The sequence below is a fragment of the Hakea prostrata genome, chromosome 6 (assembly GCF_041222555.1).
Source record: "Hakea prostrata isolate BN-2017 chromosome 6, UWA_Hpros_2, whole genome shotgun sequence".
NCBI lineage: Eukaryota > Viridiplantae > Streptophyta > Magnoliopsida > Proteales > Proteaceae > Hakea > Hakea prostrata.
The window spans coordinates 39649483-39666163 of NC_142605.1; the positions used below are offsets into that span (position 1 = coordinate 39649483).

The following is a 16681-nucleotide window of genomic DNA, read 5'->3' on the forward strand; positions in this document are numbered from 1 at the left end:
AGGATGGATGATGGGGTTGTTTGCCTTCTTGTATTAAAAAATTGCCATCATTAATTAATCAATCTTTTTGGTCTCGGTATATTTGTCCTAAAATTTATTATATTCTAATGTGGGTTCTTTTTTTCTTGTCAAATTAAAATGTTTTAATTATTCTTTTGTGGGTGGGTTGTGTGTGTACTGAGGACCAAGGTGAGGTGGTTCCTCCTTTTCTGACCAGAGATGGGAGAAGTCAGGATTCCTCTCTCTCTCTCTCTCTCTCTCTCTCTCTCTCTCTCTCTCTCTCTCTCTCTCTCTCTGTGTAGTTGCTTTGTTTGATATTCTTCTTTTGATATTCTGCATGTGAGAGCCTGAGGTGTAATGGGGTTCTGAGATTTGGTTTTGGATCTTTGTCTCTGTAGGAAAAATTCGAATTGATTGGAGAAGATGCACATTTATGCTGAATGCCTTGGAATGGAGCATAGACCTTAATAGGGGAGTTGAGAAAGATGGGTTTGGTGTTGATGGGGTCCCAGAAAAAAATGGTGTGACTCAGAAAAAAGCTGGGTTAAGTTTAAAAGATTGAATTTGAAAGAGGCACCGGCGGCGGCGGAGGAGGAGGAGGAAGAGGAGGAGATGGTGGTGATTAGGGTGGTGAGATGAAACCAAGAACCGACAAAAGCAAAGTTGGTGGGACCACAGTGTGTGAGTGGGAATGTGGGACGGGAGAGGGTGGGAGAAAATTTTAGGGCTTTTGGTGCATTTTGATAGGGACGTGATGGGTTCAAGGAATTCCAGTGCCTCTCAAATCCGATTTCATTGAAATTAAGGTGATGTTTCTTTGACAAGATATTTAAAAATATATATAAATTATGGTGGAAGAATTTTTTTGTAATCAAGATCATCATTATGCTTTGGATGGATGTAACTAACAGTTACAACTTTTTTTCTTTTAATTTGTTTTTGTTTTTCTACAGTCTTCTTCCCAAAAGTTTCTTTGGATTAAAATTTTATTATAAAAATGAATTATAGACTATTCATTACCAAAGGAAGGGTTTGATTGGCACTTTAAATACAATGTCAATTACCTACTCAATCGACTAGAAAATTGTCTTCTTTTTTTTCTTCTTCATTCTGAAGTAATATTTCTTTCTAGCAAACATAGCTCAAGAGAATTCTCCCCTAATCCATTAGTTACATGACTGCAAATAAAATGTGAATTTGATGGTAAACCCAAGCAAGTAACACAGTTACAGAGACCAGTTGGTTCTTCAAATTGAGGCATTGTGGTTGTGGTTTTGGTGGCGGCAGTAGTTGTAATTGCAAAGGCTCCACATGTTTGCTTTGCTACAAAGGATACTTAACATGTTCATGTCCTCCCACTTTGTTGGCAAAAGCTCTTATGAGCCACAAACAGTCCCCTAAGGCACCAACACCATAAAAGGAATCAAACAAAACCTACTCACCTCCATTTTCATATATGTTACCAACATTACTCTATAAGAAACTATATATAAACCTAGTTCTTCATTTGTTTTCAATCTCTTCTTCATGGAAAGTAGGAGCTACAACACAGCCATGGAGAGACTGACATGAACACTGCACATCACATATCACTCCACTATACAGAGATCCATATAGAGATCCATATGTTCATATTATTAGTGCCACATAGGGCCTTTCTTGAAGCAGCTAGCAAAAAGTGTTCCTGAAAATAAATTGGATGCTAAAATAGAGCAATCCAAGTGTCTGGAAAGCAATTGATCCATCAATGAGATCTAAAGGGCTAAAGAACAAGCTAGGTCAATGAGATCTCAAGGGTAAAGAACAAGCTAGGTCAGAAATACTGCCTTCCTAGGAATAACTACAGATAGCAACAAAGAAAAAGAAAAAGAGACCAACAAGGCTTCTTCTTTTTTTCTTTTTTAATTAAGGGGGTGGGGTGGGGAGTGCATAGCAACAAAGGTTATAATCCAGTGCAAATGTGATTTTTATTCTAAAAAAGAAAACAGGAATGCCCAAAGCAAATCAGACAGCAACAAATCAGGTCTCTCTTTCTACTGGTGAAGACACGGGAAAGTGTTCAAATCTAAAGGTCATTAGTTCCTATCAACTACTTGCTGTTGCTTTTCATCTGACATCAGCCAACAACTGAACTAGGTATGTATATTTCAAACTTTGCTGTTGCACTCTACCTTTTCTCTATTAACCAAGCCTCTACTTCATTCCATACTTGTTTACCTGCACCTACCACAAATCAGACAAAGAAAACCATCAGAAAGTCATCTCTAGACTTCAAAACAAATCATAAAAACACAGACTAGTTTGTAGTGTTTGTAGAATTTACTTAGCTCAAAATGATAGATCAAAACAACAGGATAAAGTATTTGATGAGAGTTAGTAGATATCTTGTATCCTGTTGCACTGGTTTCTGGAATTTCTTTGTAAACACAGAGAGCTATTGTTCTAAGTCTCTGGGTGATTTTTTTTAAAGTCTCCAAACCTGGCCAGTCTTCTGAAACCCATATATTCTATTTAGATTTTTTGGGATCTTGTTCTGGATGAAGCTAGAATTACATCGCAGTTTCTGCATTAGAAAAAGGGAAAGAAAGAAAAATAAATAAATCCCAGTTGTAGCTAAAGAAACCAAAGAAAAAAAGAGAATCCGAGTTGTTGACAAAGCAACCAAAAAATAAAAATCCCACTAAAAGGTCAGTACTCATTATAGCCTCTCCTTTACATTTAATTTAGTATTGTATATATCAATCTTTTCATGGCTAACAAAAAGCTACAGCCCCACACCTGCAACTTACTTATGGCCATTAGAGTGGTATTTTACGTAAATATTATCAATATCCATCTCTGTTTTCCTCTTTAGGAGTGGGATTTGACATCAACAAATCTAACTGTTAATTATTTTTAATGGGTAAACGTTGAAGAAACCGTGTCTCATCCGATTATTCTTCTTCTTTTAAGTTATCTTGTTCCAATCTTTACATCACTTCTCTTGGGGTTGCTATGCTTAAATTGGTGAAGGTGGTAAGTGGTAACCCTAACCCTAAGATGAGAATAAATTAAGGTGAGGAAGACGAAGTCGAAGACGAAAGGGGGTCGGGTGGGTCCCAGTCGGTGGTGCGTGCTACACCATATTTTCCTCCCAACGAAGCAAAGAATCCAGCGACTCTTTTCCAGTCATCGCATCTCTTTCTTTCTTTTTCTCTCTCTCTCAAATCTCTGGATTTTTTTTTCATTTGTCATCGCAAAGCCATAAATACACATGACGTTTCATCGAAAACGTGGAGAACAAGGACATGGTGCTTCCCACGTCAGCAATCCCCATGGAGAATAATTATTTTATTAATAATTTTTTTTGCCAAAGGCCGTAGTACTCGTCTTTTAAACATGTAAAGAAGGTTAGAGGAAAATTTTAAAAATTTTGAGAAAAGAACAAAAAGAATTTCAAACAATTAAAAATATTCAAGTGCAAATTGGTGGACAACATGCCGAAGCCCTGTTCTTGATCCAAGTAAAGAATTGGAAGTTTTAGTGTGGACATGCCCTAGAAGAGGATGGTTTAAGTGCAACACGGATGCTGCTGTGAAAGTGAAGGAATGCTACGACTCAATTAGCTGGGGTGATTCGGGATCAAGAAGGCCTATTCAGAGGAAGATTTGCTATCAAGATTCCTCTATACCATGTAGTAGAGGCGGAACTACGCGCAAAGAAGGGGTAAAGGTAGCGTTGGATATGGGAGCATGGCCACTCCAAATAGAATCAAACTCGTTGAAGGCCATAAGGTTACTGGAACCAGAAGTTAACGAGCAAGGATCGATGGGAAGATTAGTTGCTGAAATTCAAGCCTATATGCTTCTCGAGGCCATGTTAGATTTAGTCATGTGAGGCGTCAAAATAACAAGGCTGCTGATTGGTTGTCTAAGAGGTGGCTAATTGGAAGAGATGATCTGGTCTTTTTCAATGATCCCCCACAGGAAATGACAGACATCCTTATAAGAGAGGATTGTCTCAAGAGTTGTGTTCTAGTTTGATTTGTTTTGTTTTTTGGGTCTTTTGACCCCGTTTTGTAACAAAAAAAAAAAAAAAGAAGAGCATAATCAACTGGGGTTGGTCCAAGTAGTAAATAGCTTAGTTCACTTAAGCAAGGTTCTGGTATCGAATCCTTGTGGATGCAAAAAATCCCTGCTGGGAGACTCACCCACCACAGCCAGGTGTGTGATGCGGATCGAACACCGGTTTATAAAAAATTGGGGTTGGCAAACCACCAAAAAAAAAAAAAACAAGAGAGAGAAAGAAGAGCATATAAGAAATTTCAAAAAAATTTGAGGGATAGGGACGGGGAGGGGCCATGGCCCTAGTGTAGCTTTACCACTGAGATTGGAGACTCCTTTTTCTTTCAGAGTGCGAGTGCAGATCCTTTATACATTAGGATAGAGATCCATGTTCCCTCATACCTCTTCATAACAAATGAAGGTGTCCCATGTAGAGCCCACCAAATATCTCACTTTGGTTTGCTTTGTATGCACTTAGAAATTAGAATAGAGCCCAACCCTAGTGTGTGAAGGACAAATACAAGCCTCTAATATCCAAACACATTCGTTTGTTCTCTTATCCGTCGCAAAGCACAACTCCTTGTGTGGGAGCGTGGTTTCCTTGCGTTTGACTTCAATACTGCGAATGGTGAGGATCAATTTTAGCAGTCCATATTCAATCTCGACCATCAATTTTGGTTTTTATTTTTTTATTTTTTTATTTTTTAACTGCACTAAAATTCAAAAACAAAAAAACAAATCTCAACCACTACTTTAAATCTTGACTATAAACAACTCGATTTTGTACATTAATTGCGCAGACTGAAACACGACCCTATTTCTTGAGCATCTAATGAGTCTGTGTTGCTTTATTTTAGGTGAAACAATATCCCAAAGGCATCAATAAGGTGGTGAGCATTTCTTGAATGCATGCATGGATTTTTTTTTTTTTTTTTTTTTTTTGGAAAAAAAAAAAAAAAAAAAACACAAAAAAAAAAAAAAAAAAAAAAAAAAAAAAAAAAAAAAAAAAAAAAAAAAGGAAAAAAAAAAACACCCCCCAACCAAAAAAGCAAACCCCAAACAAAAAAAAAAAAACATATACACTCTCAAAAGTGGACAACAACGGGAGAACAGCAGGACAACACCCAAAGTTGATCAACAATTCGGGTACGGTTGTGATTGCGTGCAAAAATAAAATCATTTAAAACCGTCCATGAATACTTTATATAAACATGATTACTCAAAAAGCCTCATTTTGGATCGAATATATTCTACTTGGACCAGCTACTGCATATCCATGTGTAAGAGGCTTACCCGTTTGCATATATCATTATATATATTTTTACTCACACGGTTTTGTAATACCGCCAAACAAAACCAGGTTGGTTTTGCCTTTCAATTTGTCAATTTTTCACCTTTTATTTAGGTTAGATAAGTTCTTTAAAGGAAGCTTCCAATAAGACCTTTATTTATTATGATAATTGAATTGGGTCGTTAAGATAAGCTTTTCGAACACGTGACTAACATGGTTCACAGGATAGTCATGGCAGCATGAAGCATCCATGGTTTTCACTCGTGAATGATGGAAATGGAATATATAAATAAATAAATAAAGATATATATATATATATATATATATATATATATAAAAGAATAGATAAGAAGAAAAGTAGATAAGAATAAACACATATGAGAATTATGTTTCTTTTTTCTTATTTGGCTCTTCACTCTCAAAATAGGCCAAGGTTGAGTCAGAGAGGACCACCAAACGCTGTTTGGATGGTTGGAAGTTGGAAGTTGGAACACATCTTCTAAGGTCTGCAATCCCACTAATCATAAGAAAAAGTCATGGCTAATACAATTAACCACAACTCCATTTATTAAGACAAATAAACCTTACGGATTATATAAGATATTGATGATTACTTACCGCACCCCACTGACCATTAAAGATTAAAAGCAAAACCTACTACAACAAAGCAAAAGTCCATCACATTTTAGCCATTTATAACTTATCTTATACTAATAATTTTTTAAATTTTCCTCCCCTTTCTCAACTAATCCTAGTTCCTACTTGGTTTCTGTTCCCCATTCATCCAATCCTGCCCTACAGTGTATAACAAAGAAACTGAACACAAATATATGAGATGGAATACACCTACGTGTGTATTTGTTGTTTGGGGGTTGAATCCCCCACCTTTCATTGTAAAACCTGACCCTCATTTTTTTTTTTTGGTAAAGAAAATTTCATTCAGTAGTGCTGGAAGAACACTTGGAATCATCATCAGATATACAAAAATCAACCTCACCTTTATGATAGGAACTTCTCTTCTCTCTTTAATTGAATCAGTCTTCAGACACTCCTCTTGTTGGGACAAGGGAAGGAAGAAAAAATGTAACAGAGGAGGCAAAACAGAAGATTAAAACTATGAAATAGAAAAAGCATTTCAACTGTTAGATACACCTTTGAACCAAGCTAAATACCATCAGCGTGTGAGTTACACAGGAATGACACGATGGTGACATACCTGACACAACATTCCTTCCCCGACACCCTCCCTCTTTTTCTCTCTGATTATCCGTTCAACTTGCAGACGTCAATGAACTTCTGGACAGCATTATGATACTGTGTTCCCTGCAGCAACACAGGCTTAATGTTAGTTAGCAGCAACACCGAAAGATGGCACGCACTAGGTGATTATAATCTCCATTTGTCTTAACTTCTGTTGGGGAATGGAGAAAGGGAGACGAGGGTGTACAACAACCACACCCACCCCCCCCCCCAAAAAAAAAAAAAAAAATCATAACACAAGTGCTTCACTAATTCACCATCCCAAAGAGATAATAAGGTCACCCAAATCTGGATCCACTAGCAGTTTCACCATCTCTTTCAGCCAACAACCCCCTAACTGAGTGCCAAAAAAGAAGCCTTCTTTTGGGATGTTAAAGCAGATGAATGGATAGTTTGGCTGCTTAATTGTATCAATTCAAAGATAGTGTAGGACACATGGCTAAATATGTCAGGTAAAATTCTCACCTACAACCCATACCAAACAATCAGACCAGCCTCAGATGGAAAAATTGATCTCTGAGCTCATATGTTAAGTTGCACACCAAGCACCTAAAAATCAAGGCCTGGGCCAGACGTCAATGGTCATGGACTGGGCTACAATTGAGATTATCAAACTCAAGCTCAAGCTGGCTTGATGCTAAGGGTGCAATCTGAACTCGCCCCAGTGATCGGATTCAGCAATCCAACTAGTGCTCTGGTCTATTTCAGATCATGGAATGTACTACGCCTACAAACAGAAGGGTTTCTTTCATCACATAGGCTGGACAAAATAGCAATTCTTCATTGAGGCCTTGAGGAAAACAAGGTTCTAAAATGTTTCATCATCAAACAGTGGAACAAAACAAGGAAAGGAACTCTAAAGAGTTGGTGATTTAAAAAAAAAAAGCTTACCTCCCAATACAGTTGATTGCAATCTATGCACTGCCAGAACTCTAAATTCTTGTTAAACAGACAATTTGGGATTACTTGGAATCCCTTTGCAGCTGTAATCGCTTCTTCAGTTGTTAAAGGTTTCTGGATAAATCTTCCATTGCATTTGGTGCACCTTGACATTAAACTATCCTCAGAAATATTCAATTGGAAAGTCTCAATCACCTGAAGAAAAGTTCCATCAAAACTTGGCAGAAGCTTAATTGAAATCTTCAGATACCAACTGAAAACCCACCAAAAGTCTCCAAACAGTAAGACAATGTGATTTGGGAAAAGGAAGTGAGTCATCACCTTCTTGGTACTAATATCGGGCTATAGCCAGTCAAATAATGCAGTCAGACTCTCAATTTCAAATTCCCTCTTGTATCTTGTAGGACCATTAACTAAATCTTCACTAAATTATCATAAATGAGGGCTATCGACCATAATATAAAGCTTTTTTACGCCAATCGCAATTTTTCATGCATACAATTTCAACATAGCAATCCACACAGGGGGAGAAAAGTCAAAATGAATATGTTCATAATTGCTGATGTAGAAAATAGGAAACTAAATTAAAAATAAATTGAGGAGGTTTTCATGCATGGCTGTGCAAAGAGCAGTGGGTTGCAGTGTCTCAAACAGGGGAGTTTGGTCTCACCTTGTCCACTGGTAAAGGTAACTGCTTATAACTGCATTTTGAATGGTGGTGCACCAAACCTTTTCCCAAAAAAAAATGACAATTAAAAATATTTGCTATAGATCTAATTCTTGGAGGTAGGCCTTGGATTGGGTATTTCTTGTTTCCAAGGTTGCTTTGTAATAAATTTGACTAACAGAACTACATATTACATAACACCATTCGTAATTTCATACCTCAAGGAGCTGGTCATTCTTTAGCAAAGTCTTCACCCTGTAAACTTGATTCCTCAGAAGATAGTCATGCCTCAACAGCTTTGCATCTCGAGTCAAGAGCACCCTTTTTTCTTTTTGTGCTTGATCTATTAACTGCCTAAACCATCAATTATAATAATTGCAATATTACATCTCAAATGCCACCACAGACTCGACATCCCAAAAGAGAAAAGGATTTTAAAAATGAAGAGTCATTAAAATGTTTAAGTTGAAAAGAGGCAGAGAGAAAACACCTAGGTTCAGGCTTCTTTAAACATGGAACAGCAGCATCAATCCCCACACAACGCAAGTGTTTAGCCAAGCCTTCTACCTGTATGAATATTTTTTCAGTCTCATGAATACGGTGTTAAGTCCCTCCCTTCTCTCTCCTTTTTTTTCAGACAAATAAAATGTGAGGTTGTCTCTTCAAACTGAGGACTAAATGATGCAGAGGAGGACATCAAAGGATTAAAACTAGAGAATACCACAAATTTGTAAGACTCTGCACATAAGAGAAGCTAACCCCCTAGACAATAATAAGGTAAAAACAGCATAGAAACAATAATGCCATCAACAAACGCTTACCATCACATCACACAAAAATTTGGGGCATCCATCACCACCCAAGGATAAATCCCATGGTGGAGGCCCCTGCCAATCACTGTAACTCTCAACTCTTCTTTCCTTGTGAGTAATTGAAGATTGTTTTTTTCCCTTCTTTTTTGAGTTTTTTGGTTTTCTATCAGAATCCTTTAGCATGATTTTTTCTCCATATTTTTGCACTATCTTTGACAGAGATTCATTCATAGGAATAGACTTCCTCTGTGAAGGTATGGAAATGGATCCTGCCATGGAATAATTTCTCTCATGAATTTCAAAATTCCCTGTTGCTCTGACCATATCTGAAGCTTCACCAAATTTTAACCTGTAAACGTTGACTGAAACATCAGGCTTCTCAAGAACTTGTTTGAGTCCAAGAATGGCATTGAGGAATTTAGGTGGAGCAGCATTGTGCACAGGATCACCTGCAAGTACCACCCAAGCCAATAAGTACTCAGCAGCATAAAGGTATCGAGTCTTAAGTTTGAACGACTAAAAGCAATACGTATCCTTCTTAAGATAATACATGCTCCATGGAATAGAAATATTATATGTTCATCGTTGTAGTGGTTTTTCAGTCTGTCATCACATTCATGCACTAAGGCAGCAACGAAAACAAAAAACATAAGAACTTGGCACTGCAATGACTACTTTTTTTTTATAGAAAGTAATACTAGATTGGGGTATGACTGTTTATGGATTCAAGTAGTTAATGCACTACATGAACATAAGCAAGCCCTTAATGCAGAAGCATCACCTGAGGTGGCTCCTTAAGTGCCAGCACATAAGGAGGGGCAAGGCAAGTGGCCGTGGAGGGACTCTTGGGGTTCCATTCAGTGGAGGCAGAAATTATGTCAGTCCAAGAATCAATTTATTATGGAATGCTTCTAAATTGATTTTTACTGTTTCTTTGAGGGTTTTTCTTTTTTGGAGGAAAGGGGACAATATTTAGCTATGGTAATGTAGCAATATATTTGATTGATCAAAACAGTAGCCAAATAGGATCTTTCACAGGGAATAAAATTTCAGATTTGATAGACTTAGGATGAAACAAAATTCAGATGTGAAAGAAGGCTGAAAACTAGAGTGGTATTACAAAGATAATAGCAAAACAATACATGCTGAATAGATCCTCAAAGCAAGGGCAGAATTATAAACTAAATTGGGAATAGTGTAGATCACTAGAGTAGACTTGTCAATGATGAAGAAATTGAAGGAACAATCTGAGGGATTGAGAATTTGAGAGAACAATAAGAACACAAAGTAAAACTTGGGCTTCACACCACAAGGTGGATCGATTGGATCGAACAACAACCTAACTTGATCAACACAAAGATTCTCCATAGAGAATGAATGCTAACAAAACAATGTGATTTCAAATGATGAGTTGAGTGTTTTACCCTCTTATATAAGTTTCTTTATATATCATTCTAAACAAACATAAACATTAATTGTAACATCCAATCATTAGCTAACACCTACATAGTAATAACACAACTACTATCTAACTCTTGACAAAGGAAAACTCTTTTGACAATGAGTTCTTTTTATTTTCAAAGCACAACACCTTTTATTTACTTTTCAAAAACTAGACTTGAGCTTAGGTCTAGATCATGGAGATCAAAATATGTGGGCTGACTTTAACCCACAAATGCAATCCTAGCCCATTAAAGCCATGAGCTAATTTAGGCCTTTGATGGGCCTGGCCCAATGGGCTTCTTCTTTCTTGAATATGTCTTCAATTTTGCATCAACTCTCCTCGGCTTGAAATCATTCGTCTCCGATGAATGGATGAATGACATGTAACATTCATACAAATTGGGATCAAGTTTCTTGAAATCACCAACATGAACCCAAGTAATTATCATGTCATGGAAGATTCTTCCATTTAACAAGGAAAGCAAGGCATCCAGTGCCACGACAAATGGTTTTGTAAGAGTCATCCAAAACCTCCTCAATGATGTCAGTGATTGGTGGCTTTAGTTGGGGCAGCCTCAACATTTGTTCAATGTCTCCATCATCAAAGTGGTGTCCTACATAAAGATGCAAATCAGCCACGTTGAACTCATTGCTTATGTTCATTTCTTTTGGTAGCTCAAGTACATAAGCATTTGGTCCAGTGCGTTTTCAGCACCCTATATGGACCCATCTTCTTTGGATGAAGTTTGTTGTTGACCTCATGTTGAAACCTTTCTAAATTGACACAAACCATCACCATGTCTCCCAATTGAAACTCCACATATCGTTGATGACGATCTGCAGTAGGCTTGTAAACATCATTGCTAAGAGCTATTCTTCAGCGAACATCAACATGTACCTCTGTGATATGGCGTTGAAACTCGTCAACCTCAATACTCACGCGTGCTTGTGGTGGTAGAGGGAGGAGGTCTATAGGCTGTCGAGGTTAAACTCCAAGTAGAATCTCAAATGGAGTACGACCTATTGTACGATTAACCGAGTTGTTGTAAGCAAACTCAGCTATGTTGAGTATGGACAGCCATGTCTTCTCATAATCACGAACCAACCACCTCAGTAAGTTTTCTAGGCTTCGATTCACCACCTCCATCTGCTCGTCAGTTTGTGGATGGAATGCGGTTGAAAACTGTAACTTTGTGTTAGTTTTCAGCCACAATGTCTTCCAAAAGTAGGTCATGAACTCAACGTCACGCTAGTGGCTCTGATACCAAATAATGTCGTATTCTATTTGATTAATCAAAACAATAGCCAAATAGGATCTTTCACAAGGAATAAAATTCAGATGTGAAAGAATGCTGAAAACTAGAGTGGTATTACAAGGATAATAACATAACAATACCGGAAGAATAGATCCTCAAAGCAAGGGCAGAATTATAACTAAATTGGGAATTAGGTTGAAGTGTAGATCACTAGGGTAGACTTGTCAATGATAAAGAAATTGAAGGAACAATTTGAGGTATTGAGAGAACAATAAGAACACAAAGTAACACCTGGGCTTCACACTGCAAGGTGGATCAATTGGATTGAACACCAACCTACCTTAATCAAATACAAGGATTCTCCATAGAGAATGATTGCTAACAAAGCAATTTGATTTCCAACAATGAGTTGAGTTGTTTGCCCTCTTACATAAGTCTCTTTATATATCATTCTAAAAACCCATGGACATTAATTGTATATCCAACCACTAGCTAACACCTACATATTAATAACTCAACTACTACCTAACTCTTGACAAAGGAAAACTCCTTTAATAATGAGTTTTTTTTTATTTTCAAAGCACAACTCCTTTTATTGACTTTTCAAGAACTAGACTTTGGCTTAAGTCTAGACCATGGAGATCAAAATATGTGAGCTGACTTTAACCTACAAAAACAATCCTAATCCATGAAAGCCATGGGCTAATTTGGGTGATAGCTTTAGGCCTTTGATGGGCCTGACCCAATGGGCTTCTTCTTTCCTGAATATGTCTTCAATTTTGCATCATATGGCCTCTTTTGTAAGTGGGCTTCGTAATAGCCCATAGTGGGGTAACTTGTCACCAAAGAGGGAATTCACAAGGTCATTAAGGAGTTGGTTTTCCCTTCTAATAGGTACGTATTCACTAGAAAACTAAAAAGCGATTTTAGGTTAAAACAAACATGAAGAAGAATTTCATTTGATTTTAAGTTAGAGAATTAGTGCTCCTGTCTATAAGTCTTGAGCTTCTACTTCTACTTCTATCAATCTGAGTAATAGACATGAAGAAGAATTTCATTTGATTTTTAAGTTAGAGAATTAGTGCTCCTATCTGTAAGTCTTGAGCTTCTACTTCCGCTTCTATCAATCTGGGTATTGCTGCTTGAACTGAAGAATCATCACTACTACTTGAACTAAAGAATCATCACTACTGCTTGAACTGAAGAATTAGTGTTGCTGCTGCTACCACTTTGAGTAAAACTTAATCCTGTTCTCTCTCTTAGAAGCACCACAGATTTGAAATGCAGGCAATCAAGACTATCAGTGTGGATCTGTTTTGTCAAGGAATTTTATGGGATTGCAGCCACTATGCAAAACTTCAGCCCACATTTGGTTTAACAGGGCAGAGAAAGAGAGCATCAAATGTCACAATGAATGAGAAATAACTCTAACCAGTCCACATCAATAGAAAAAGAATCACACTCCACACAAGAATAGTATAGATATCCTTATAACGAAGGAATGGTAATATCTATAGGAGAAAGCAGCCCCATACTCCATCATGAGGACTCTTGTAATGTACATAAACTTTTAAAAAAATAAACAAATGAAGGGGTGGGCCTTCGCGTAATAGGTCAGTGGACCACAATTGTAGCCTGAAGCCAAGGTATCAAAGCAGCCTCTCAAAAAAATTGTTGGGGTAAGGCTGCATAGGAAAAATGCCCCTTGGACTTTGAGTATGCAGAAGCCTTTGGCACCAGGTTTGGCCCTTTTTAAAATTTTAAAAATAAAAATAAATAAATGAAACCATAATTAGTACCAAAATATCCCCCCCCCCCCCCCCCCCAAAAAAAAAAACCAAGCAATAAATTTCAATTACTGATGCCTCCTTCAGTCATAAAAATTAGATATGATACCCAGCCCCCCCCCCCCCTCCAAGCAATAACAAATAGCTCCTTCAATTTCAAAATTTTCCAACAAGTTGCTTAACCGGAATGAATTCCCAGTAGCTCCTTCTGAAATCATGAGTTGCAGCTGAGCACATCCTCTATGAAGATATTTAAGGAAAGGATATTTCCTTTGGCTTTGGTCCAGGTCAGAAGTTCAGATCTCCATAATGATCCTTACATCATCTTAGCTTGACATTGGACCTGATGCTTGGGATATTGCTTCTGTGGCATACTTCTTGAAAAAGGTACATTCAGATCGATGGTTGCTTTTACTCAACCTTGTCTTTATTCATATACAAAATTCTATCTATCATAATTAAGCAATTAAAATTTGAGTACTTTGCTCATTATGAAGAACTAACCAAGTAACATGTGTTATCAACAAATTGGTGATAAGGTTTACTTCACAGCTAAAATGGCAGTAAAAAATCATGATATACCATGAGAGAAAGAAAATAAAGTATAGGAATGGCAAGTACTCAAGGAAGGATTAGAGAAAAATAAAGACAATGACCCATGAATATTGATGGTCAAACCACAGCATATTAGGAAGATCATAACTCATGGTCATTGATGGTCCTTGCCTTTCAGTTGAATACAACATTCACGGAATAAGCCAAACAGCAAGCTTGCCCAAATTCCAGGAGGATGTGAAAACCTGGATAAGCTCAACCCCACCAAAAGCACCCAATCAAGCTATAGCATTCCTAATCCGAAATCAGTACCAAGAGTTGTCTAACATAACCCATCCTCACATCATAGGGAAGGAAAATCAACAGCCCACAAAGGCAACCTCAACCAGTGGACCTCAAGAAGCAAGCATTGCAGCAGCCTTGTCCTTGACTATTCCTCCCAGTCTATATGGTTTCAAATCACCAAAAAAGCACCCCACAGAGGATTCTCAAACAGAGTAAACTGTTACAAGCAATATTAGATTTCAGTAGCAAAATAAAAGCCTCTATGCAATTCTACTGTATAAAAAATATTTCTTAGCCAATCTATCAAATACAGTAATCTCCCAATTCTCTCTGTTCAGTATTCTGCCTAACATATTACTATAGTAAAACAAAAGCAGAAAGAAATAATCAAAAAGCTTGAAGCATTGGACAAGACAAACCTTCTCTGTCAATCTTGCCTTCAAAAACTGAAAATATTTCCAATAAGCAATGTGCATCTGCAGCTGCATATAATTTCTGATCTTCTGTAAGAGGACGCTGTGACCAGTCACTACATTGCAGTTCCTGGAAGAACAATATATAAATCAAAACTTCCACAACATAAAAAATAATAATAATCATGGGAACGCTCACCCCACTCTACACTAAAAGGGCCTGAACAAACAGATTAATAAACACTTCACAAGTTTGGACAAACTATAAAGATAAATGGTAAATGCTAACTTAACTAAGGTAAGTGGACTTGGTGGCAGACCAGTATCCTCCGAAGGGGAACAACTCAAGTAAAAACGCAAAGGAAAACAAAAATAGGCTAAATGCATAATGCAGCATGCATTCATGAATGTGCTTTTGATCAATAAAGGAGTAGGGTGCTAATGACACATCTTCCATCAGGTTGTTCATTAACCAAACTACCCTTTGCAAGAAAGCCTGATTGATGAGTGCATCACTCATTAAGCTGTTATCACATTCATAAAAAAATCACTATGGTTCATTACAGAGCCAGTGCCACCATGCATACCCAGTGGATGGCAAAGAAGCTTAAGTAAGCCAAACACAAACAAGAGTCTTTTTTTCCCCTTTCCCGAATTAACATCGTATCAAAAGGACATAATGGCGAGCAATACTGGATGAAAGGCAATATATGTATGTAAAGGTGAAGACTTAGAACAACAAACTAAGCAAGCAAAGGCTGCCCAGTAACCATACCTTCGATAGAGAAATCCCAATTACTTCTTCGCATATAGTTGACAAACTTTTTGACTCCTTGGAAAGCTTTCTTCCCGGCTTTCGCATAAGATGATCATAAATGCTAGTAATATCCAGAAACGGTTCAATCTGGCCGGTTAAAAAAGAAACTCAGCGATCAGTTACAAACTCGAAAATTTTTGTTTGCCAATATGTATCAATTCTATCATAGTTGACTAAACAAATGGAAGTTTTCATTCAACGCCGGAAAATAAGAGAAGACGTCAGAAAGGAGAGACAAACAAGTCAAACACGAAGAAATACCCTATCGAAGCCAGTAGCGCAACCTTGAGAACGGAAGGTAGAAGATAAATAGACCAAATCCTGTTTGAACCGAAATCCTAGCTTCAGAATATCAGGTGAAACAAGCATGTCCCTCAAGAGTTCCCAAATCGAAGGCAAAGGAATCGCCAAGAGGTCGAGTAGAAACACCAACGACTCGTTGTCTTCCGTCTCGCCATCCCCGGGTCTCGAATAGATCCGGCAAGCGATTTGAAGGAGCGAAACCGAGGGGAAAGACGATTCCTGCGATCGTCGGGGCTTCCATTCTGCGTCAAGGCCGATTACTGAAGAACGATTCAAGGCCCGTTTCAGGTGGGAAAATTCGGCCGAATCGATCGACGATACAAAATGTATAGCGAGAGATTTTTGTTCTTTCGGATCCATCCGTATCAGACACTCTCCTCTCACAACGATCGCTTCGCCAACGCAAACGGATCAAATCCGCTAAAATGTAGCGTGCGTTTCTCAGGCAGTGCATGCGCTGCAAGTTAGCGGGTAAAGTAAATGGAAACCGACACGCGGCAAGCAGTCATGCGTCCACGCATACCTCACCGGTCTATCCCGGTCTCCCCTTCTATCAGGTGAATGTTTTTGAATAAACCAAAATTTGAAATTACGAGAAGGCGTAAACACCTAGGAGTTTTGGGTTGGGTGTCACGGCCCACCATCATAAACCCATGGGCTATGCACCAAGCCCATGGGCTTTTAGCACTGGGCTTCATCTTCAGAATTTTGAATTATTTTGTGGGCAAAGAATCTGGGGCCCATAGAATGCTGGTGAATATTCTTTTCTTTCTCTTTCTTTTTTTTTTTTTAGGTAAAATGCTGGTGAATATTTTTCAAGTTTTCTTCAAAGTTCTTATAAAATGAAGG

General features: G+C 37.8%; 1 protein-coding gene across 1 annotated transcript; it reads right to left on the minus strand.

Moving 5' to 3' along the window:
* Positions 1–5733: 5733 nt before the first annotated feature.
* LOC149014055 (3'-5' exonuclease domain-containing protein) lies at positions 5734–16259 on the minus strand. The gene is made up of 8 exons (XM_089158846.1): positions 15791–16259; positions 15488–15616; positions 14719–14842; positions 8983–9422; positions 8652–8728; positions 8380–8515; positions 7486–7689; positions 5734–6657 (listed from the first exon to the last, which is right to left on the minus strand). Exons 1-8 carry the CDS (start codon positions 16190–16192, stop codon positions 6598–6600), a joined length of 1572 nt encoding a protein of 523 aa, XP_089014972.1. The 5' UTR covers positions 16193–16259; the 3' UTR covers positions 5734–6597.
* Between the last annotated feature and the right edge of the window lie 422 nt (positions 16260–16681).